A 24247-nucleotide genomic window follows, 5' to 3' on the forward strand; every position below is an offset into this window, starting at 1 on the left:
AAGTTATAGTTGCATGAGGTGTATTGCTCTGGGTTAAATGTAAAAGATATTCATGTGCATTTCTGAGACCTAATGTTTTGGTGAAAAGAACTGTTGTCAATCCATATACTGATCTTTAAGTAGCACTTCCTAAGGATGCATTCCTGTAATACTTAAGGCAAGGCAGACAGAGAGTGGGGATGAAACAGATGTAAAATGACTTGCTTCATGTCACAAAGTAGGTCAGTGGCAAAGGTGGGAATAGAATCTATCTCTGATTTCCATCCCAACACTTTATTCACTGAATGAACTTACACTGTAGGAGGTGAAACTTGTGATAGGTCAAATATTTATTAAATTTACTTTTTTGGCAAAGGCTTCTTAATTTAGCCTCTCCCTGCCCACATTTATCATTATCCTTATTGTTTTACTATGTTATTATTAATGTATTTAGTTGAGGTGGCACTCAAAAAGAGTTTTCCATGTTCAGAGGAAGATGCATGTACTTTCTTGGAGAATATATAATATAAATGACAAGGACAAAGAGTGGAGAGAAGGAATTCCGCATAACAGCAAAATGTTCAGGATTATGATGGGCATATGTTTTATCAAATACAATCAATAAACCTGTAAATAAATAAAAAACATTAAATTCCCTTCTTCCATCCCCAATTTATCCATTTCACCTTTCTTCTTGGCCATTTCAGACCAGGATACTCTCATCCTCAAGGCTGTTCATAAGACATTAGACTAGTCCTCAAGAAGATGTAAGGGCTTCATCTACCCATTTTCTCTGACACCATTTTTCTCTATTATGTTCCTATCCATTTTATATCTATTTAATTGATGGAGGTCCCTCATTAGAGCAGTCTTAGTACAGTGGCTATTTGTTAAATGTTAGATTGTAGCAATGTATTTTAGGATTAGTATCCTAAACCAGCCCACAGGCCAAGCATATTTTTGAAGTAATGTGCCAAATTCTTACGTGGTATAACTTCAAGGCAAATTGAGTTTAAACAAGGGATGAAATTAGCCCACTTAGCATATATTTTGTAGCTTCATTGTTCATATATCTGATACCAGAAGCAGAAATCATGTTCCAGAAAGATCCATTCAGTCGAGGTGAAGGGATATGATGAAGAAAACAGAGAGGTTAGAAAAAAGAAAATATATGTAGGGCTATCCTATGAAAAATAAACACAAATGTGTTCAGAAATTTTAATAGCAAGCTCGGCCATATTAAGACAAACAATTATAAAAATATTTGTTTCAAAGAATGTCCTTTTTTCAAGTTAATGCTCCCATGTCTAGTTAGTGAACCATCCCATGAGTGGTTACTGAAAACCAATTTCATCCGATATAGAGGTCTTCCAACCCCAAGGGATCAGCCGTTAGCCAGGTCAATATATAACTCAGATCTTACCTATTAACATTTTGATGTCAGTCCTTTATAACTAAAATCTAAAGATTTATTAATAAAAGAAAAGAAAAAGAGCATTAAAATGGTTAAGGAATCATATATATACAAGTGATTGCAAAGTCCATATATCAGGTTTGTAGCAGTGATGGAATAAAGTGCCAGCGTGCAAAAATCTATTTATTTTTATTATTTGTATTGCATTAGCACCTGAAAACTCCAACTAAGACTGGGGGAGGAGAGGTAGTGGGGGGAGATCACTGAGCTGGGCATTATACAGCTACACGTTTGTCTGAGCACATTATACAGTTACACATTTGTCTGAGCTTGCAATTCTCCTTTCTGTTTACACAGGTTTTTCACTGGTGAAACTCTATTTTTTACACTCCATTTCTTTCAGTGGAGCTACTTCACACGTACACTAGGAGAATCAGGCTAAATACTATACAGCACTGAAGAAAAAATATTTTCAGTGCCGTGGAAAGTATTTCAAATACACACACACACACACACGCTGGGTTCTGGTGGCTTCTGAAACATAGAAGACAATGAAGGCCTCAAGAATGCTACTACCTAGTTCCTAATTTGCTCTTTCAATGTCCTTGTAAGAAACAAAGGTTTGTTTATATAGCACAGAAAAATACCTGAGTATATACTACAGAAAAATTGACTTGATGGTCTAATTGACTGTTCCCTTCTGTAACTTCTGTGATTTTGGGATATATAACAATTTTAATAATTATGTATCAGTTACAGTACATTGTTGTTTTTTCTTATAATGCAAGAGTAGGAAATTATTCATTTTGACTGTAATAAATTGCTAGTGAAGAACTATTATCCAGAGAAAGTAGCTGCATGGACTGTTTTCAAAGAATCCTAGAAATGTAGTGTTGGAAGGGACCTCATAAGGTCATCGAGTCCAGCCCTCTGTGTTGAGGCAGGACTAAGTAAACCTAGTAGACCAAGTAAACACCATCATTGATGTTCTTAAAACCTCCAATGATGGGAATTCCACAGCCTCCCTGAGAAACCTGTTCCAGAATTTGTTTCCCCTTATAGTTAGAAAGTTTTTCTTAATTTCTTACCTAAATCTCCCTTGCTGCAAATTTAGCCCATTGCTTCATCCTACGTTCAGTGGATATGGGAAATAATTGATCAGCATCTTGTTTATAACAGCCCTTAACATATTTGAAGACTGTTGTCAGGTCCTCCCTCAGTCTTCTTTTTTCGAGATTAAACATGTCCAGTGTGCTAACCTTTCCTCATAGGTCAGGTTTTATAAACCTTTTATTATTTTTCTTGCTCTCCAATTTGTCCACATCTTTCCTAAAGTATGGTACCCAGAATTGGACACAATACTCAAGCTGAGGCCTCACAAGTACTGAGTAGATCAGAACAATTACCATTCATGTCTTACATAGTACACTCCTGTTAATACACCCAGAATGATATTAGCCTTTATCACAACTGCATCCCATTGCTGACTCATATTCAATTTGTGATCCCCTGTAATCCTCAGATCCTCTTCAACAGTACTACCACCTAACTAATTTGTTGAGCATTTTGTAAGTGTGCATTTGATTTTTCCTTCCTAACTTCAGAGTTTCACTTATCTGTGTTGAATTTCATCTTGTTAAATTCAAACCAGTTCTTTAATTTGTCAAGATTGTTTTAAATTTTAATCTTGTCCTCCAAAGTGCTTGCAACTCCTCCCAGCGTGGTGTCATTTGCAAATTTTATGAGCATGCTATCCACTCTATTATCTAAGTCATTAATGAAAATACTGAATAGTATCCAACCAACCACTGACCCCATGGGATCTCACTAGATATGCCCTCCCAGTTTCACAAAGAACCATTGATAACTACTCCGTGAGTATGGTCTTTCAACCAGTTGTGCACCCATCTTACAGTAATTTCATCTAGACCTCATTTTCCTCATTTGCTTTTGAAAATATTGTGTGAAACTCAAAAATCAAGATATATCACATCTACTGCTTCTTCCAATCCAGTAGGCCAGTAATCCTGTCAAAGAAGAAAATTGTATTGGTTTATTATGATTTGTTCTTAACAAATCCATGCTGGCTATTCCTTACCACAAACCTTATTATCCTCTAGGTGCTTACAAAATGATTGATTAATAATTTATTTCAGTATCTTTCCAGGAATCAAAGTTAGGCTGACTGATCTACAATTCCCCAAGCCCTCTTTGTTCCTCTTTTTAAAATATGTTTGCCCTTTTCCAGTTCTCTGGGACCTCACACATCATCTATAAGTTCTCAAAGATAATTGCTTAAAGTTTCAAGATTGCTTCAGCTAGTTCCTTAGGCAACCTAGGAAGAATTTCACCAGACCCTGCCAACTTAACTTATCTAAATATTCTTTAACCTGCTCTTTCCCTATTTTGGCTTGTGTTCCGTCCCCCTTGTTAATATTTAATTGTATTGAGTAACTGGTCAGCATTATCTTTTTCAGTGAAGACTGAAGCAAAATAGGCATTAAACACCACAGCCTTATTGATATCATTAGTTATTAGCACTCCTTCCCCACTAAGCAGAAGGCATACACTGTTTATCACCTGCCTCCTTTGAACCTAGCTTAAAGCCCTCCTCATTAAGTTGATGAGTTGGTGCACAAAATTGCTTTACCCCTTCTTGTTCAAGTGGACTCTGTCTCTTCCCAGCAAACCACCTTCCTGTAATAACATCCCATGGTCAAGGAAACCAAAATCCTTCTCTCATCATCTGTCATCTTGCACAGCCATGCATTCATTTCTAGGATGCACATATCCCTCCCTGGGTCTTTACCCTCAACCAGGAGGATGGACAAGAAATTCAGGACCTTCGAATCCTTCAGCCTTGTTTCCAGAGCCATGTAGTAATTGCTGATCTGCTCAGGGTCATATGTGGCAGTACCATTAGTGCCAACATGGAGGAGAAGCATGGAGTAGTGGTCAGAGTGATGTATGAGTCTGGGCAACCTTTCCTTAATATTTTGGATGCTAGATCCAGGCATGCACTATGTCTCTCAGGACATCATGTCAGGTTGGCAGATGGATGTCTATGTCCTTCTCAGAAGGGAGTCCCTGACCACCAGCACCCTACACCTTCTCCTGTTAGGTGAGGTGGCTGTGCGCCTCCCAGCCTTGGGTGCAGGTGGCTCCTTCTCCTCAGCCACTGAGATCTACTCCTTACCTCCTGGTTGCCAGTACAGCATATCTGTTCTTGACCACACAGATGGGGGATTTGGGTGGGGTCAGAGCACCATCAACTGCCTGAGGTGGCAGAGCAGTCAGTTCTTCTTCTTTCTCTGGTACTGCTATAATCAGCTAGCATTCTCCACCCAGCAGGGGGACTATAGGTGCAGGCAGAGGAATAATTAGCAGTGGTGGCAGGGCAACACACTGTTTTTCTCCCTTTGCAGGTTCTCCCTTGTTGAGTACCGACCGATTAAGGAAAGGAAAGAACAACAATACACAACGCTAAATTCCTGCTTTCCTTCGCTTGCAAACTCAGCTAGCTAACTCTTAGTGTTCCAGCTGCCTTTATCTTACCAGCCATGTCTCTTCATGTGCATGGATCATTAATGGCCTGATCCAAAGTCTGTTGACGTCAATGATAGTCTTTCAGTTGACTTCAATGGGCTTTGCTTAGGGCCCTGAGAGGGCCTATCAGCAAATCAGAATATGCACTGAAAATCATTTGTCTGATCATGCAGAGGTTGGCAGAGCATAGAGAGAGATGATTTTGAGCATGAGTCCGAAGTCCTTGCTTATGCTGAGTTAATATATTTTTTCTAGAAGTGAACTAACAAGTCAGTGGGAGCATTCATGGAGTAAGTTGCTATTCAGCATATGTAACGATGAAGCTCTACTGTAGAGAACGGCTCAATTTATGGAGAAGGAAAATAAAAGTCTTAAATTGTTTCAATTCACAATGTTCAAGTTTTTATTTTTGGTTATAATGAACTTCTGCTTACAGTGAAATTGTTATGATGAAGGGGGAAAAAAAAGACTGCCACAAAGCACAACCTCCTTTTCCATGTAAAATAAAATAAGTGCTCAGAGTTGCCTAAAGAATTGAAATAAATCAGTGAAAAATACAGGTAGAATGGCATGTAGTTCATAATAACAAGCATATCATTCGCAACTTAAGATACCGCAGATTGACTTTTCCTTTGAATGCAAAATGTTAATTTCTTATTTAATTCATACAAGCTGTTTTAATTAGAACAAAAAGCCAGAGATAAATTATCATTTATAGTCAAGTGCGTCCAAAAGGTTTGGTGCTGTTTTGTTTAAAAAACAAATCCATATAAAAATTGAAGTTTCTTACTTAGATTTAAATAGAGAAGACCAAATAAATAAGAATTTTCATATATATATGCTGGAAAATTATATGTATAAAATATGTTTGTTTAAAGGTTTTGTTACTAGTTGAAGTGTGTTTTGTTCTGTTGCAGTTTGCTCCCAGTACTCTAGAGGAGTTTTTGCCATTTTTGGATTGTATGATAAGAGATCAGTACATACCTTGACCTCATTCTGCAGCGCCTTGCACATCTCCCTCATCACGCCAAGTTTCCCCACAGAGGGTGAGAGCCAGTTTGTGCTGCAGCTGCGACCGTCTTTACGGGGAGCTCTTCTAAGTTTGCTGGATCATTATGAATGGAACCGTTTTGTCTTCCTTTATGACACAGACAGGGGTAAGTAGCAAACCTTTCTTTTCACTTTGGTTTGTTTGACTGTTGTGACACCTGTGCATCTTTATATTGTGTTAAGCATTTTGAAAATAAAATAAAGTTCATTGGACTGAAATAATTTGAGTGGCTCTGCAACTGAAGGAAGAATTCCTCCATCTGTAAATGTTGAGCACTAAATGTGTATATTATGTAATACACTGTACTGAGCTGTAGCTCTAAATTTAAAAGGCAAAAATGTTTTAAGTGATATTAATGTCCCGCATACACAGACTGATAAAACGAATTCAAAATTAAAGCTTCTTTTATGTCTCCAACTCTACTCACCTGGCAACAAGCTTTGACCTCAGTAACCACAACGTAAATCTAGAATCATCCCATTTAAGTCATTGGAGTTCCTCTGGATTCACATTGGTAGAACTTGAGATCAGTGTCTGGCCCATTGTATATCACCATAGGGGAGAACCAGGTAGTGGGGAGGGTTCATCCAGGGTGACTGTATCCCTCTGTGCTGGGACCGAGGAGGTATGTTGATGTAACGGGGGCCCCTACACTGGGGGGGCACACGCCTGGGAGAGTGCAGAGCAGCATACCATGTCCTCTTCTTTCTCATGTACCTTACAAAATCCATCACAGCCCATCCACAATGTAGCATCTCCTTATAATTGTACATTGCTGTGAAAGATGGTACCATTTGTAGCAGAAGTACCTATTTATACACAGATAGAGAATATCACAGGGCATGTTAGAATCTTCCAGAATGACAGATAATTGTAAGTATGCCTACTGTACACTGGTACCTCAAGCCTTACTGCCAGCTTTGGAAAGCAAGATTTCATCGTCCACAATCCTGGCATTCATCCTGTTGGTAGAAACCTTCCCCCCACCCCTTTGTGAGTGGGGCCAGGATTTGGCCCATAGTGAGTAGGCGTCCATGTGAGAGACTGGACTTTTCTCTTTGTGTTATGAGCTTGTCTATATGGGAAAATTGACCAGCATAGCTACAGAGAAATAATTATTCCACTACCGCAATACTTGTCAGTTTACCTAAGTAGACAATCCCTATGTTTTAGTGAATTCTGAGCTTAATTCTGTATTGCCTGAAACCTGTAGTTGGGCCAAAATTAATAATACACACCAAGAAGCGGGTTAAAGCTTTTCCATCATTTATTATTTGGTCTGAATAGATCTAGTGTAACCCACACACCTCCTGGGTGTGGTGTTCTGTCCCATCTAGTGGCACTGAGACCACTTAGAGAAAGATATAAAATGACTCTGCTCTACAGCCTTAGCTAACAGTCAGTTGTTAAAATCTGTTCTGTGATCCAGGAACAGACCAAAAAACAATAGCAGAGAAGTGCAACAATGTTCCATTCAATAAACCAACGACATTACTGAGGCAAAAGTCCACAACCTGCATTCACCCGCTTCATCTTTACTTCACATACTTAATTAGATAGACACCATTCTCAAGCACGCAATGTCACACCAAGGTCAGTTTGAGAACATCATTTATAACAATATGCTTAGCAAATTATTCTTAAGGCAGTGAGCTCAGCAACTTTGAAATCACCAGTATATCTTTGATATAGAGATGACATATTTGTCTGCTGGCAGGGTGGGGATATGGCTCTGGAGAAGCTTGAAACATCAGAACAGCAGATTTGTTTTTTGTTGTTGCTGCTGTTTAATGTAGGAAAAAAAGAAAATGAATCTTTTCATCTGTAGATGTTTTGGTCAGCTGAAGAGAAGATGACTCTTAAAGATGGCATATTTTCCATAAGAAAATTCACAAAACTATATTGTTACCAAATTATTTTCACCATCATTTCATAACAGAAGATTTCAGTGAGATAATGATACATAGCCAAGATATGACAAAGAACAAGTAAATCTAAAGAGACAGAGATGAATCCTGCTCTCAGTTTAAAGGGTGTAAATCTGGAGAAACACCACTAAAATAAATGGAGTTATGAGGCTTATAATGGTGTAACAGAGAGCATAATTCAGCTCCATCTCTTTAAGCATAGAGAATAAAATGTAGATGGGTGGTGTAATTTGGAAGAAACTAGAGCTCTGAAGGGCTGTATGGCAGTGGGAATCAGGCTGGATCCCCTAAATTTTTATTTGCAGACATTGTTTTTATTATAGTGGTGCAAAATGTATACAGCATGGAAAAGAGACTTTGTTCATCCCCATCCATAGCCCAGCATCGCCTTTCCTCCTTTGTCCTGGGACTGGGTGTTTGAAAATCAGTCTAATCATGGGAAAGTGACTTCACTTTAACTATGGAGCAACAGCTTCTGGTTAATAATACATACAAGTGTTAGTAAATCATCCCATATATTGTCTCTCAACATTTTATTTAAGAAAATTCATTCACATTAGCTTGGAGAAAAACACTGTCAAATGGAGCTGAAGGACAATAAAGACAAGATTGTGCCCTGATGCAATCTGTTGAGTTAGGGTGAGTTGGCTGATCAGGGACTATAAGGAGTTTCCTAGCTCTGGCCTTATTTAGCATCTTTAGTGAAAATCTGAATGAGTTTGGAGACATCATCTTAATGAAAATCAGGACACTACAGCAAATGGGGAGATGTTGCAACCAATAGTTAAGCCAGATATAAATAGCGTTAAGACATCTAGAGAGAATAGAAATACTGATATGTCAATAACAACTTGGAAACATGTGCATTGATATATCTGGAAAAAAATAATCTGAAACCATTACTCATTGGTAGGAGCATAGAGTACATAGAGAATAGAAATGCTTTAAAAGATCTAGTGAACTTGTAATGCATCACTTCAGCCAAAAAAGGCATAGTGCCTCTGGACTGAATATTTACTAGCAGAACTCTTCTGAATATAACACAAGTGAGCCCATACCTAGAATACTGTTACCCAGATCATTTTTATTATAATTATTATTTTACTAGCAAAAAATTCTGCTTTCTTGATGAAATTCAGAGAAGAATGAGAAAAATTATTAGGAAGCTGGAGGTATTGATATATAAGGAAATAATAGGTACATGGCAATTTCCAGAATGGTCCATTCCCATGGTCCATTTAGTCTAGAAATCTGTCTCTGACAAAGGCCAGGACTAGATGCTTCAGAGGAAGATAGAAGAAACCCCACAGGAGGCATCTGCCCCCCATGTAGGTCTCATCCTAATGGCTGATAATTAGCAGTTGCGTTAACTCCTGAAATTTGAGTTTTTATCTTCCTTCCGATATGCTTCTTGTCAGCATTAATTTTTAAAACTCTAGGTATTTGTGTTATCTCTATGAACATCCAGTCCCTCTTTGACTGTTTCTGAATTCTTGACCTCAATGCCACCCTGTGGCAATGAGTTCCACAGTTTAATTACATGTAATAAGAAAGATTTTCTTTAATCAGTTTTGAATTTGCCACCTTTCAATGTTATCGAATGTCCCCTTCTTCTTATGTTATGAGACAGGGATAAGGAAAGTTTCCTAACTATATTCTCTATATACAGCATATTCCCAGTTATCCAGTTAGCATGCAGGCCATGGATATTCATCAGCTAGTCAGGAGTTTGGATAATCGAGAAGGCAGGAATGGCAGTTTAGGGAGCCCTCTGCAACTCTACTCTCATGGCCCCTATTCGCTCATGTCCACGACAGCAGGGCTGCCCAGGGCTCCCTGTGCTGCAACTCCTGCCCTCTCAAATATTGCAGGGACAAGACATGGTGAGGGGGCGGGAGAAGAGGCTGCAGTTCTGGCAGGCCACAGCAGAGCCTGCAGAGAGTCTACCCTGCACCTGGCATCAGTGGTGACTGGGTGTCACCAGCCCTGCAGCAGCTCTGCCATCATGCCCCCACTCACTCTCTCACATGACAACAGGGCTGCAGAGGCCTCCCTGTGCTGTTGCAGGAGCCATGGCTCTCTGTTCTGTTGTCTCAACCTCTGCATTATCTGAATCTCTTGGCTCCAGCATTGGGGAGAAGGGGTGGATTCAGATAATGTGGAGATTCAGATCAAAGGGATTGGGAAAATCGAGAGTATATTGTATTCGTTATTTCATATATTTTTACCACATCACCTCTAATTCCTCTCTTTTCTAGGGTAAACAATCCCAGTCTTTTCAGTCTCTCTCTTTATGGTAGCTGTTCCTTGTCCCTAGTCATTCTCATCAGCCTTGTCTGACACACTCCCCCTCTCCATGCCCAGAATTCTGCCTGTCCTTTTTGAGATGGGGTGGCAATTATGGCACACACAGTATTCCAGATGATGGCTTTTCAAGAACTAAGGGCTGAATTCATCTCTCAGATGTGCACGTTCAACTTCACTGAAAGAAGTGGGAACTGCCAAACATACCAGAGGGTAGATGGTCGCTATTTCTATAGGTTCACCTGCAAGTGCTATATACTCTTGCTGTGATTTAGCTAAGCACTTTAGCATAGGTTTAGCATAGTGAGTAGTACAGATGACTTTATGGGAGTATTCACATGCTTGAAATTAAGCACATAGGTCTCTTGCCAGGATTATGTGTGTATATGTCATTTAAATATTTCCCTGCCACTGAAGAAGCCTGAAGCACAGGGTACCTCGGTCCCTCCTGTTATCTGCCTGTGGCACATAATAGTCAGGTCTCTTGTATGTCTCCTTTATTTTGGTCTCATTTCCATTGCTGGGTTTAGTGTGTGGATGTTGGTGCCCTGTTATATACAAGCAGGCAGATTAGATGATCTAATGGGCCTTTCTGGCCTTAATCTCAATGACCCTGACATGCTTCAGGGCTGTGGCCTCACAGCTATTTTCCACTACTTATTTTCTTCTGGTCAGTATAACGTGAATATTTCAGGCCAAAATAAGTATAAGAGAATTGTTGAAAATGTGTAAAAAGTAAATAAAGTAAATTCCACCTTTCCTGCCCTTTTCTTTTGACTTTCTCATGTTAGGTGGAGGTGGAACACAGTTGAAGACATTTTTGACATTTTCAGCTCTGTTTATTATTAGCTATCTGAAAACATCTTGAATTTTAATAAAGCCTCCTGTTCAGATAAATTGATTACTTGTGAATGTACATAGAATCATAGAAATTTAGATTGGAAGGCACCTCAACAGGTCATCTAGTCCAGTCCCCTGCACTGAGGCAGGACTAAATATTATCTAGACCATCCCCGACAGATGTTTATCTAACCTGTTCTTAAAAACCTCCAGTGAAGGATATTCCATATCCTACCTACACAATTTATTCCAGGGCTTAACAACTCTTACAGTTTGGCAAGTTTTTTTCACATTGTCTAACCTAAATCTCCTTTGCTGCAATTTAAACCCATTACTTCTTGTCCTGTCCTCGGTGGACAAGGAGAACAATTGATCACCCTGTTTTTAACAACCTTTTACATAAATGAAACCTGTTATCAAATCCTCACTCAGTCTTCCTTTCTCTATGGAAAACAAATCCAATATTTTCAATCTTTCCGTGTTGGTCATACTTTCTAGACTTTTAATCATTTTTGTTGCTCTCCTCTGTATTTTTCCAGTTTATCTCCCAAAGTGTGATGCCCAGAACTGGACACAGTTCTCCAGTTGAGGCTTATTCATGCTGAGTAGAGTGAAAGAAATACTTCTCATGTCTTGCTGACATGTTGACTCCTGCTAATACATCCCAGAATAATGTTGGGTTTTTCTGCAACAGTATTACATTGTTGTATTGTATTACAGTCTATGATCTGTGATAACGCCGAGATCCTTTGCTTCAGTACTCCTTCCTAGGCAATCATTTCCCATTTTGTATTTGTGCAACTGATTAGTCCTTTCTAATTGCAGTACTTTGCATTTGTCCTTATTGAATTTCACCCTATTTATTTCAGACAATGTCTCAAGTTATTCAAGGTAATTCTGAATTCTAATCCTGTCCTCTAAAAGATGAGCAACCCCTCTCAGCTTGCTATCATCCACAAACGTTATGCATGTGCTCTCTATGCCTTCATCCAAATCATTTAGGATTATATTAAATAGAACTGAACCCAGGATGGATCCTGTGGGATCCCACTTGATACACCTTGTCAGCTTGACTATGAACTGCTAACTACTCTTTGAGTATAGTTTTCCAACCAGTTGTGCACCCACCTTATAGTAGGTTCATCTAGGCTATATTTTCCTTGTTTGCTAATGAAAAGGTCATGTGAGACAGTATCAAAAACCTTACTAAAGTTGAGATACTACTGCTTCCCCCCATCCCCAAGACATGTTACCATGTCAAAGAAAGATATTAGTTTTAACATGATTTATTCTCGACAAATCCATGTTGACTGTTACTTCTCACATTATCTTCTATGTGCGTGCAAATTGATTGTTTGATTACTTATACCGCTATCTTTCTGGGTACCAAAGTTAAGCTGACTGGTCTATAATTCCCTGGGTTGTCCTTATTCCCCTATTTATAAGTAGATACTATATTTGTTCTGTTTCTCTGAGATCTCTCCTGTCCTTCAGGAGTTCTCAAAGACAATTGCTAATGTCTCAGGGATCCCTTCAGCCAGTTCCTTAAGTATTCTAAGATGTATTTTGTCAGGTCCTGCTGACTTGAAGACATCTAACTTGTCTAAGTAATTCTTGACATGTTCTTTCCCTATTTTAGCTTCACATTCTACCCCATTTAAACTGATGTTAGTTGTCTGATCACTGCTAACCTTTTTGGTGAAAAATGAAACAAAAAAAGCATTTAACACTTTGTGTTTTCTGTTATTGTCTTTCCTTCTTCATTAAGTGTCTTCTTTGCTTAGGATGAGGCTTGATATGTAGTGAGCCAGTCCCAATCCATCCCAAATCATCAGAGACTCAGCATTACCATCATCTGGCTCTTTTGGGCATATTTGAAATAAGTTAGAGGTTTCAGTCCTGTTCCTGGTTCAGTCAATTGAAATCCTCTTCTGTTGACATGTGTCATAGTAATCTCAACAGGGAAACCAATGAATGAATGAATATGAAAACTAAATGAATTTCTCACATCATACGGATTGAAAGCTATACTCCCTAGTGGCTAATGGGTTGCTGTTCCATTGACTTCAGCAGTGATATTTCTGCTTATGCAGCAGTTAATTTTGTCTGGCACTCCCCCAACCCCATACTAAGGCCCGATGTGAGGAAGCTTTCATGAACACTGAGGCCTGCACAGTTACATAAATCTGGGGAGAGGGAAGGGAGGAAGAGACTGCACAAGTATCTTCTCTCCCACCTACAATTGTGCATTGCATAGGGACAAACCACAGAGTAATTGGGCAGCACAGAAGTAGTTCAGGACATGTGACCATAACCCCACTTCTCTACTCCGCCAGCAGGAAGATTTGACAGGGCACCGAATGCACTTTATTTTCTCTCTGAGAAGTGGAATTGTCAATGCAGAACGTTAGTCAGCCTGTCAGCCAAAATTCCACATGGGAGATGGAGTATAGTTGTACTGTAGCCCCTCTTCACTCCACTATGGTCTGAACTGTGACTTTGAGGTAACCCACAGCTGTCATTTAGATTCGTTTGAGTGTTTATATAGATATTAGGCTAAGATTGCCTCCTTAGGAATTAATGTTAATAGGAGGAGCACATCTTCCAAGGGGAGGGAGAGGGAAGACAGAGCTGTGAAGAAGTGAGAAACACCTTGGGGAGTAGAAAAAGCTTTGAAAGACAACCTGAAGAGGCAAAATTGAGGGAGAGCGTGTAAGTTCAAAAGGAGTGGCACGTTACAGATGGACAAACAAATGTATCACCCGTGGTCTTTCAGTCCACAGCCACACACATCATGTACCACAATGTCCAGAAATACACCCATACCGGTTGCATAAATAACTTGTGTTCAATAATATCCTTTCAGACATATTGAACAGAATACCCTCCCCTTCTACTCAATCCCCATGTCTGAAATAAATGACAGCAAATTGTTTTGCTTGTGTATTTCTTTCAGATTCTGAAATACTTGTAAGTCATGGATCTAAGATCTATTTGGTAGATCTGATGGTAGGATTTGAATCTGATACATTGTCCCTGGCAGATCCTTAAACCTCGCTAAGTTTTCCTGAGGGATTAGAAGCTAAAATCTAAAAAGCACACTTCAGAATTTATGGATCCAATTTCATCAAGGACACTTTGTTTGCATTAAGGATCTGCCAGGGACAACATGTCAGATTAATCAGAGACTGTTAGCCAAATTCTGCTCTCAATTACACTGACTTCAAGGGGACTGCACCCATGTAACTAGTGAGATGCTGATATTTTCCATTACTCTAGTTTAGATAAAGAGCATTTCTATTTCAAATTGTTAATTCTAATAACTTCAAAACATTTAGTTTTATTGAATCTGGCATGTATGTATAAGTGAGTTGCTACCTCCATATCCACATCTATTTAAAAATAGAAATTTGTCAATTGTAACTGTTTACTGTAGTTCAAAAAAGTAGCTAAAATACAGTAAGAAAGTCATTTACTTGAAAAACAGAAGAACTGTCTGTTGCTTTCTTATATCCCTGACCCAGTATGTCTAATGTTATTTCTGCATCCTGTATGCTAAATCCTATATGCGGTGAGAGAGGTATTTTACAATCCTTTGGTCCTAAATAAGGATCTGGGATATCTAGATCAATGTGAGAAAGCTACGTGTTTTCAGAGTACAAAATAAATTCTCTACAAAGCAGGAAATACTACAGGAGAATTGGTGCTGTGATTTATTGACTGGGTACCAGCTGCAGCTTGTTTAATAATCTTTGGCCCAGATTCTGCTCTTTTTTACACTGGAGTTCATCTGAACTAATTCCATTGTGTATACCAGTGTAAATCTGAAAGAACACAGTTGGCTTCAATGAAGTGACTCTAGAGTTAGACTAGTGTAAGTATGAGCTTCTCTTCTGTGTTTGAGGCTATTCTAGGCTATCACTAAGCTTAGGTCAGACAGTTGATAGATACAACACCCAGCCCTACAGACGTCCAAAGAGGATTTGAAAAGAGTCAAACAAGGAAGCCAGCCACACATCCAAATGTGTCTGCTTTAGAAATTTATTTCCTTGTGGACATCTGAGTCCTGCAGCTGCTGTACATAATCTTTTATATGGCCACAGGTGTTGGCTTCAATACTGGAGCACAGAGTGGTAGAAGACAAAGGCGAGCATAGTAGACACTGCCAAGAACTAGACATAGTGCCAAGTTAATGCTGAATGTAAAACAAATACTTGTGACTATATGTTTCTAAATGCATTTTTCTTTAGAAAAATTCACTTGTCTCTTGGGAAGCATTATCTGTTTATGGATAAATGTTCAAAGTTATTATAAGGTACAATGCAGGCAATTTTTTAAATCGACAAGAGTGCCTAGAAAAGCATGAGCATTTAAACTCAAAACTTTCTGTTTTATGTACTTCATCTTGATGTATCTTGTGCACACTGTGTTAGCCAAATTCACCCCTGGTGTAATTCCAATGACTTGTTTGGAATTGCAGCAGGAATTCATGTGGATCATCTCAATTTGCTCAAACAGAGGAACAGAGGTATATTTAAGTCATGTCTCTCAGTAATTGTGGTTGATTCATATTTTCATTTGTATCTATGCAAATATTTTTTTTGTTTGCTCTGTTCCACTTTAAAAAAGATTTCCATGCTTAGATACATTTAAAGTGACTGAGCGGTGACCACAGTACTACAGATGCTACTTTTGCCTCTGCATTAGTAATTACATTTAATGGCACCAACAGCTGCTTCTGTTCCACAACTACAATGAATGTTTGAAGGCTCTATTATTTTTGAAAGGAGAGTTAACAAGGGGTCTTTTGGTTATAAATAAAAACTGAAAATCCCTCTTTTGTAGTGCTACCTTTGTGGCCTTTAATATTAATTCACACCTGGACACTGCAGGAAGTCCCTTTGTGGCAAAGAACCTACATTTTCTTCCAAGCCACTTGCATTTTGAATGGCAAGCACAGCATTAATTGTGAGTTCCTAGATCTAAGTGTGCTGAGTGGCAGTATGGCACCAAATAGAGGTAATGTGAAGGCAACTTTTGTGTAGTGTTAGCTATAGTGTATAGCTACATCTATTGGGGAGTAGTTGCTGGGTGAGCTGGCCCTTTAAGAGAGATTCAAGGTCCAGCTCTGGCCTTGTCGCCTGTATAGCTGAGAAGCAAGGCATTTTGGAGTTTGTGGTCCAGAGGGACGATAGGAGCTGGATGAGCTAGGCAGTTATGTATGGAGGAGACTTTGGTAGGAGAATAATTAATAGCAGCATGATATATTCACGAAATGTGTATAGGAGGCACAGTGTGGGTAGGGGGCAGAGAGGTTCTTGGTACACTCCCCACTCCTGCATATCTGTTGGAAGACATCTCTGAACCAGGCACTAAACAACTAGAGTCCATTTCTCTAACCCTGTAAGAGTTCTTAACAGCTAGTAAATGTAACTGCTTGTGTATGAAATCATGTGATTTAGGTTAATGAAATCAAGTGGCAGAGGGGCAATATACTGATCTCAGATTGCTTAAAAATCATGACTAAGGTAATCTTTGTTTATTAAATGTAATAATCTGTGAAAAGCAAAATATTCTTTCATTTTAAGGGATGCTCCTAAGAAATCAGACCTACAGCTGGAAGAAGTTATTGTAAATTGTTATATTTGTGTTTAAAACAAAAGCTTGTTGTTTGCTAATATAAGTACTCATTCACAATTGCTAACTTTGTGAGTGATTTAATCTTTTCTGAAGGGTTATTTTATAAACTAAATCTGCAGCTCAGAGTAATTGCTGGGGCAGAATGTTATGTATCCTGGACAGGTAGTTACTTGTAATTCAAAGTTCACATGTCCCCTGGTAACTAATCTCTAACAATTTGGGCTAATTGCCAACCTTACCAACAAAAATACCATACTCAAAATGGCAGCCAATGTTAGCAACTGTGGGTAATAGTGGTAACACCTACACATTACCATAGAGGCACATAACATAAAATCAGCACTTGCCTGCTAAAATCTGGATGTCACATAAAGTCCCCTTTTCTGAACTGCAGACACCCTTCCTTGTCTGGAGCTTCCCTCCACCTGTGAATGATATATCTGTGCACTAATTTGCTTCCTATTCTTTAAAGTGGCATAATAGCATCAAAAGGGTGTGTTGGTTTGTGCTAATGTATACACGAGAGCTACTCTCTTTTTCCAGCTTTCTCGCATTGCCGTGACTTTTGCATAGCAAATGTAGCAGACTTTGTCTCTCTGTGACTTCAAGTCCTGTGTTCTTTTTCCCACCTTACCTTTAAAAATGTGAGAACGTGGGAGAACAGTTACTTTTCTATTATCTATTCCCTTGAAGTGCAAGACATAGTGATATTGTAGACGGGGCTGGAAGCACTGATTTTTGTGACAACTGTGTTTTTTAACAATCAGAGAAAGGGAAAAATAATCTCCCTGGTGACCTGTTATTCTGGCAGATATATCACGGGCTATTGTGATTTACCAGAAAAAAAAAATATTGCTGTTGGAAGGCTGCAGTGTAGCATTTCAGAGAAACATACAGAGTTACATAAGTTACAAAGTTCCTAGTCAGTCTTTCATTCCATTTATCAAAGTATTTATGTGACAGCTGCCATCTTGGGCAATATCAAAGCTAAATATGAGAATCTCTACAGTTTGAGCTAAAGAGTCAGGCTCTCAAGCTCTAATGGACTCATATCACTCATGGTTTGGGTACAAAGAAGGCCACATAACACACACTGACCCGTAGTTTACATAGTGACTCTGGACAGAGGTAGTTCATCCTGAGCTGCTAAGGCCCACAGCAGTTCAGATCAAAATGGACTCCAACAAAATGGCCTCTTACTATGGCCTGCATACCAGGGGTTGAACCAAGGCCTTCCAGAGCTAAACATCAGTCACTATAGCTTCATTCCAAGAGCTGAGACTCCATTTCATGGGAGTGGAGAAAGGGTAAGAAATGTTGAGCAAATCAAGTTAATTCCTATCCAGAGTATTTTCATAGTAATTATATGCCAGACTATATGCTCCAGTAGAACACTTTGTGTAATCTTCACTGCATTGATGCTCCATTAATGAAAAAGCTCTGTGCAATACCTGTTACCAGTGTAATACTGCAATAGTTCCCTGTAGGAATTGTACAAGATTATGCCAATATAAGGAGTAAGAGCCTCCACCGGCATAAACCAAATCAGTTCTATTGATTCAGTGGAGAAATGTTGATTTATACCAGTTTGAGGATCTGACCTGAGAATTTGTATTTCAACCTGCAGAATAAGTCAATTCATGCTGCCCACTTCAGCTCATGCTCAGGTTAAATCCAAGCTCTCTTAGACAAAGAAATGAAATTAAAAGAAATACATCCAATGGTGGTGATGGCGGCAGGTGTTGCTTGGAATACCAAATATATTTTCTATTGGATGAGGTACCAACTAATTATTTTCCTTAAGAGGAGGAAATCTTTTCTGTGAAGTATTTCTCTGAAAAATTAAATTGATAAATAGTATATATGTTTTTATATCTGTCTTCTACTACCATTAGTGACTTCTTCTCATCCATCCTCTGTGCCTATCTTGACCAAGAAACTTGTGGTTTCATCTCAGATTTCTTCATCCAAATATGTCAAAGATGAAAATGCGAAAAGATATCCCCTAGTTCAACCACAAGTGACTGGACTTGAAGCAAGAGTCACGATGAAATCCATAGCCTGAGTTATGCAGACATTCAGAAGAGCTTATCATAATGGTCCTTTCTAGCCATAAAATCAATTAATATATGAAATATCCTCAAACACATCTCCATATCAATTTCTCTCCTCGACTCAGAACTATCATTTGTCCACACTGAACCTTGAACATGAACTCTCTTGCCTCCTCTAGATATCCTATGCTTTTAGATTCTGTGACAAAGTTCCTCCTCTACTTTGGTGGGTCCTGCTCTTATTGGCAGATTTGCTCACCTCACAGATTCACCCTGTGGGTCAGCAAACAGCCCAGATACATTCCTCTCTGGTAGAAGCCACAGTCCAGGTCAATTCCTCCTGTGTTTGATCAGGAGTTGGGAGGTTTGGGGGGAACCCGGGCCTGCCCTCTACTCTGGCTTCCAGCCCAGGGCCCTCTGGATTTGCAGCTGTCTAGAGTGCCTCCTGGAACAGTTGCACAACAGCTACAACTCCCTGGGCTACTTCCCCATAGCCTCCTCCCAACACTTTGTTTGTCCTCACCACCGAACCTTCCTCCTGATGTCTGATAACGCTTGGACTTCTCAGTCCTCCAGCCGTATGCCTACTCACTCTCAGCTTCTTGCACACCTCTTGCTCCCAGTTCCTCGCACACACTTCCTCTCCCCTGGCTCCCTCTGGCCTGGCTGGAGTGAGCCCTTTTATAGCATCAGAGGGACCTTAATTAGAGTCAGGTGCTTAACAGCCTCACCTGACTCTTAGCAGGTTAATTGGAGTCAGGTGTTCTCATTAGTCTGGAGCAGCTTGTGCTCTGGTCACTCAGGGAACAGAAAACTGCTTATCCAGTGGCCAGTAGCTCTCCCTTCAACTACTCTGCTATTCCCAACTGGCCTGGGTCTATCACAGTTCTCATGACCACCTCTGCATCCCTGACCATGTACACCGCTGTAACAACTCCCTCTTTCCTGAAATATTCACCTTCTCCTCCATTGACCATTGTAACTCAGTTAGACCCTCCCAAATCCCAGCTGTCTGGACTCCAGTAAGTGCAGACTGCTGCTGCCCACTTTTTCCACACACACACAGTCCTCATTTAACTCCCTGGTCTCACCATTCATCTCAGGACCCCATTCCTTGTGGATCTCCCTATTTTTAAATCTTCCAATGGGCCTGAGCTCTGTGTAACCCCCTCTCTGATCATTTAGCATTGGCTTTTTCTGCCCACTATACTATTGCCACTGAGGATGCAAGAGTTTCTTTCTTAGCATCTCCTGTTACCTAGAAAAGCCTTTTTCTGTCTCTTTGTTTCATAAGCTTTCCATCGCTTTCCAAATCCAAAGGTTGTATTGCATTTAATGGCCTATCATTCACTCCTTGTTCCACACTTTCCTTTTCCTCCAGCAAGTTCCAGTAAGCCTATTTTATTTTTCAGCATAGTATTTGAGAACCCTGGAGCATCCTGTTTGCTTCTATTTTTATTCCTACCCTTCACAGCTGTCACAGATTAAGGTTTCTAGCTTGTAAGAACTTTCAGAAATGTGGAATGTACAGATCGAGGGATGTGATCATTCCCCTCTATTCGGCATTGGTGAGACCTCATCTGGAGTACTGTGTCCAGTTTTGGGCCCCACACTGCAAGAAGGATGTGGAAAAATTTGAAGACTCCAGCGGAGGGCAACAAAAATGATTAAAGGGCTGGAGCACATGATTTATGAGGAGAGGTTGGGGGAACTGAGATTATTTAGCCTACAGAAGAGAAGAATGAGGGGGGATTTGATAGCAGCCTTCAACTACATGAAAGGGGGTTCCAAAGAGGATGGATCTCAGTGGTAGCAGATGACAGAGCAAGGAGTAATGGTCTCAAGTTGCAGATGGGGAGGTTTAGGTTGGATATTAGGAAAAACAATTTTTACTAGGAGGCTGGTGAAGCACTGGAATGGGATGAAGCCCTGGCTGGGATGATTTAGTTGGGGATTGGTCTTGCTTTGATCAGCGGGTTAGGCTAGATGACCTCCCGAGTCCCTGCCAACCCTGATATTCTATGATTCTATGATTAAAATGTTTCTAAGCCTGTAGTTTCCCAAAAGTGTGTTCAGTGAAAGGTGTGATTTGTTCTGTATCCAGCGTGACAAAAAAAATCAATATTTGTTCTAATATAATAACAGTTTAGATTATGAGTGAAATTAGAAATATGTCTGTGAGAGAAACAAATGCTTTACTGAATTCTTTTGTTTAAGGTGATATAGAAAGATAAAATTTATATCTTGTTTTTTCCTTGATTTCTGTTAAAAAGTGCAGTTGCTTCCTGTATGCATGATAAAATCTATCAGTCAAAAGAAAAACTGATACAGTGCTATAGGTTGTTTTCACAAATGCACCGTCAAACACCATACAAGAGAAGTAATAGGCAATGAATAGAAGTGCAGCATTTAGTCTGCTCTGAGAGGTACAAAAGATTGAATTCACAGTTAGTTAAAATGCTGAATTACAGAATCTCCCCTCCCACAAGATACACACTTCCAGTATGACCACTGCACAGCTGTTAAACTGGGTGTAATCCAATCAGACACAGGCATAGCTTTTTCCTTTCACTTGGATAATTCTGAATTCCTTTTACAGGAAGTAGAATGCAAGTAGAGAAGTTTTTTTTAAAAAATGGCTTATCCTAGAAATGAATCAACAAAAAACAGTACATCTGCGCATCAACAACACCAGAAACCAGTGTACTTTATTTACACAACTCTTCTTACGTATTTGGCAATTGGCATGCCTAACTAGATTGTAAGATTGCTGAAAAATATTATTGGTGTACTCTGTTCAGTTTCCAAATATATGAAATAGTATGTATCAGATCCTCCACTGACATAACTCTGATTTCAAAGGACGCATGCCTGTTTACACCAGATGAGAATGCAGCCCCAAGTATCTGTCTGAAAATCTAGGTACAATAATTCAATGATTATTTTTAAAAGGTATTAATGTAAGTATTGTTGGCAAATGTGAGTGTTAGGGCAATAAAAAAGTCCGTTGATGGAAGTGAATTCAGTCAGAATTGCAAAGAATGGTTTAACTATACAAAGACAGGACCTCAGCTGATTTGAATCAGTGTAGCTCCGTCAATGGAACTATGTACCAGGTGAGGATCAGGCTGAGCTTCTGTAAAAAAAATAGCTTTATAACCTCATTTTAACTTTCTTGCACCATGGGCTAGATCCTGTGATTTATCCTTATTACAGCAAACACCCTTTTTTAAAAAATAGAGTAATATTTAAACCAAAACCCTCCCATGACTGATAAATGCACATATATTAGTAGGAGTTCTCATTTTCAGAGGTGGGCCTAATCTCAGCTTTGAGTTCACCTTAACTGATTTGTCTAACTTAAGGCTTTAGACACTTAACCTTATTTATCTGCTTTTTATAGGGTATAATTACACAGATAGCATCCTCTTAGCTAAGTGTTGGATACACTGGTGCCTGAGACACTTCAATACATTCCTATTCTAAAAGGAAAAATTTTGTACCACAAATAGAGTTAGGAAATGTTGACCACTATTCTTTAGTGACATTGCCATTCCAGATTTCTCCCTAGAAGAGAAAACAGAAGCTCTCTTTTGCACTGTTAAAATCTCCTGTATTTTACTCATCAACTATCTTGTGTTCAGGCTTCAATATCATGCTGATTATAATGCCTGTTTCTTAGGCAACACTTTTCACCAGTAGATCTCTAAGGAAGTCCGTGGCAGAGCATGGAAATGAACCAAGATCTCCCACAACCTAGGGCAATCCCCTAACTACAGAACTATCCCTCCTCTCAGAGGAGTATGATAGCTGAGCACCATATAGCATCTTTGCTGATCTTTTGTAATTTACACTTGCTGGAAATCTTCTTACTTAGTAACCAACACTGTTAAATGAAGCCAGTGTGTCACCTCAATCATTCCTCGAAGTCAACTTGGAAACTAGGCTGTTTCCTCAGTAAGCTCCATATGAAACAACTCACTTCAACAGTGTAAGTTCTGAAAAAGTGGAGAGCAGCATTGATGGATGATTAGAGCAGCTGTAAGTCAACTTAAAGGATAATTATTTTTCTGTAAGTGTAAAAGAATTTTAGTTTGCACGTCTGCTGCATCGATACAAAATATTACTGCCAATGCCAAATGCGTAAACACCTGTGAAAAGAACCATGGAGAGAATTATCCTTCCCTTTCTTACACATATATTTGTGAAATTCACATGGTGTATGGGACTGTCTCCAGGTTTTTTCTCTTTCTCTCTGCATATCCCTAGCTGTTAAATCAGTTGTCTCTCCTCTTTGCCTGACCTGTGAAAAAAGACATCTGTTATGTTTATAGAGGCCAAACATCAACATATGACCTGCTTCAGTTACCAAGTGCCAGCTTGCTTGTATACATTTTTTAACCAATTAGCAGTCTGAGTCCTATGCTTTGGTCTTGTCACTCAGATGTGAAACACATTTTTTTCTAATTCCTTATCCCTAGTCACCAGTCTTCCAAGAGCCATTTGCTGATTTCAGTCCACCTTTGCAGCTGTAATGACATTCTGCCCGTAAGTCTCCCTTGCCAGTTTTTAAACATTTTGCCAAGTACAGAAAGTTAATAACAGGTATAAACCATCTCTTTTATAACCCAAATACCCCTGTGTCCAGTTCTTCCATTATTATGTCATTTTTCTGCTCTCCGGGACGTGAGAAAGAATAAATATACTGCTATCAGCTGAAAAGTGTGTAAAAGCAAACAGCACACTTTATATATATTTTGCCTTCACTGCTTCTGAACATTTAACAACTGGAAGGCCAGATCTTCCAGTCCATGTTGTGCTGCTCAGCTGCTGCTAAGTGAATGAATTACATCCATAGCCAGTGGAGAATTCCCATTGTGCAGGTGTAAGGCTGGCAGAGGCCGCAGAGCAAGTTCCTAGCTTCTCCACGCCCCTGCTACATCTCCAGCGTAGGGGATTGGAGCTTCACTATCCCTGTCTGCCACCAGCGTAAAGTCCCTCAGCAACCTTACAGCTATGGTATAAGTTAGAGCAGGCTCCCAGCTCCTCTAACTTCTGCTGGGGCCAGGTAGCATAGGATCAGAGAGCTACAGCTGACTTCCTGGGTGCACTCTCTTCCTGCCTGGACACCACGGAAAACTGAGCCCTTGATTTTTCAACTGGAAAGTGGAAAGACATACATGTTCTCTTAGGTTAACAACTGAATGATTTGAGAAGAGATTGTAGCAAATGGAATGAACTGATCGCATGTTTTTACACCATCTTTATTCTGTGAGCTGGTTCTCTGCTGATATATTACAAAGTTCAATTTGAAACATACATGTCCATCGAGCCCTTATTAACCATTCAAGTGCAATTTTAGGACCTCCAGTAGTTTTCCACATCATTTATCTAATGCTAAGAAAATCCTGCTCTGAGAATCCTCTAGCAAGTTCAGGCATACCAAGCCATACCAAACTCATGCTTACCACATTTATTCGTATCAGTCACA

General features: G+C 39.5%; 1 protein-coding gene across 5 annotated transcripts in view; it reads left to right on the forward strand.

The window, feature by feature from the left end:
- GRIA4 (glutamate ionotropic receptor AMPA type subunit 4) overlaps positions 1-24247 on the forward strand; it is a 300900-nt gene that overhangs the window by 105336 nt on the left and 171317 nt on the right. For all 5 annotated transcript variants that reach the window (XM_030560571.1, XM_030560562.1, XM_030560588.1 and 2 more), the window contains exon 3: positions 5857-6096. In XM_030560571.1, coding sequence (XP_030416431.1) covers positions 5857-6096 — 240 coding nt within the window. The remainder of the gene's footprint in view (positions 1-5856; positions 6097-24247) is intronic.

Source organism: Gopherus evgoodei, chromosome 1 (genome assembly GCF_007399415.2).
Source record: "Gopherus evgoodei ecotype Sinaloan lineage chromosome 1, rGopEvg1_v1.p, whole genome shotgun sequence".
Taxonomy (NCBI): domain Eukaryota; kingdom Metazoa; phylum Chordata; order Testudines; family Testudinidae; genus Gopherus; species Gopherus evgoodei.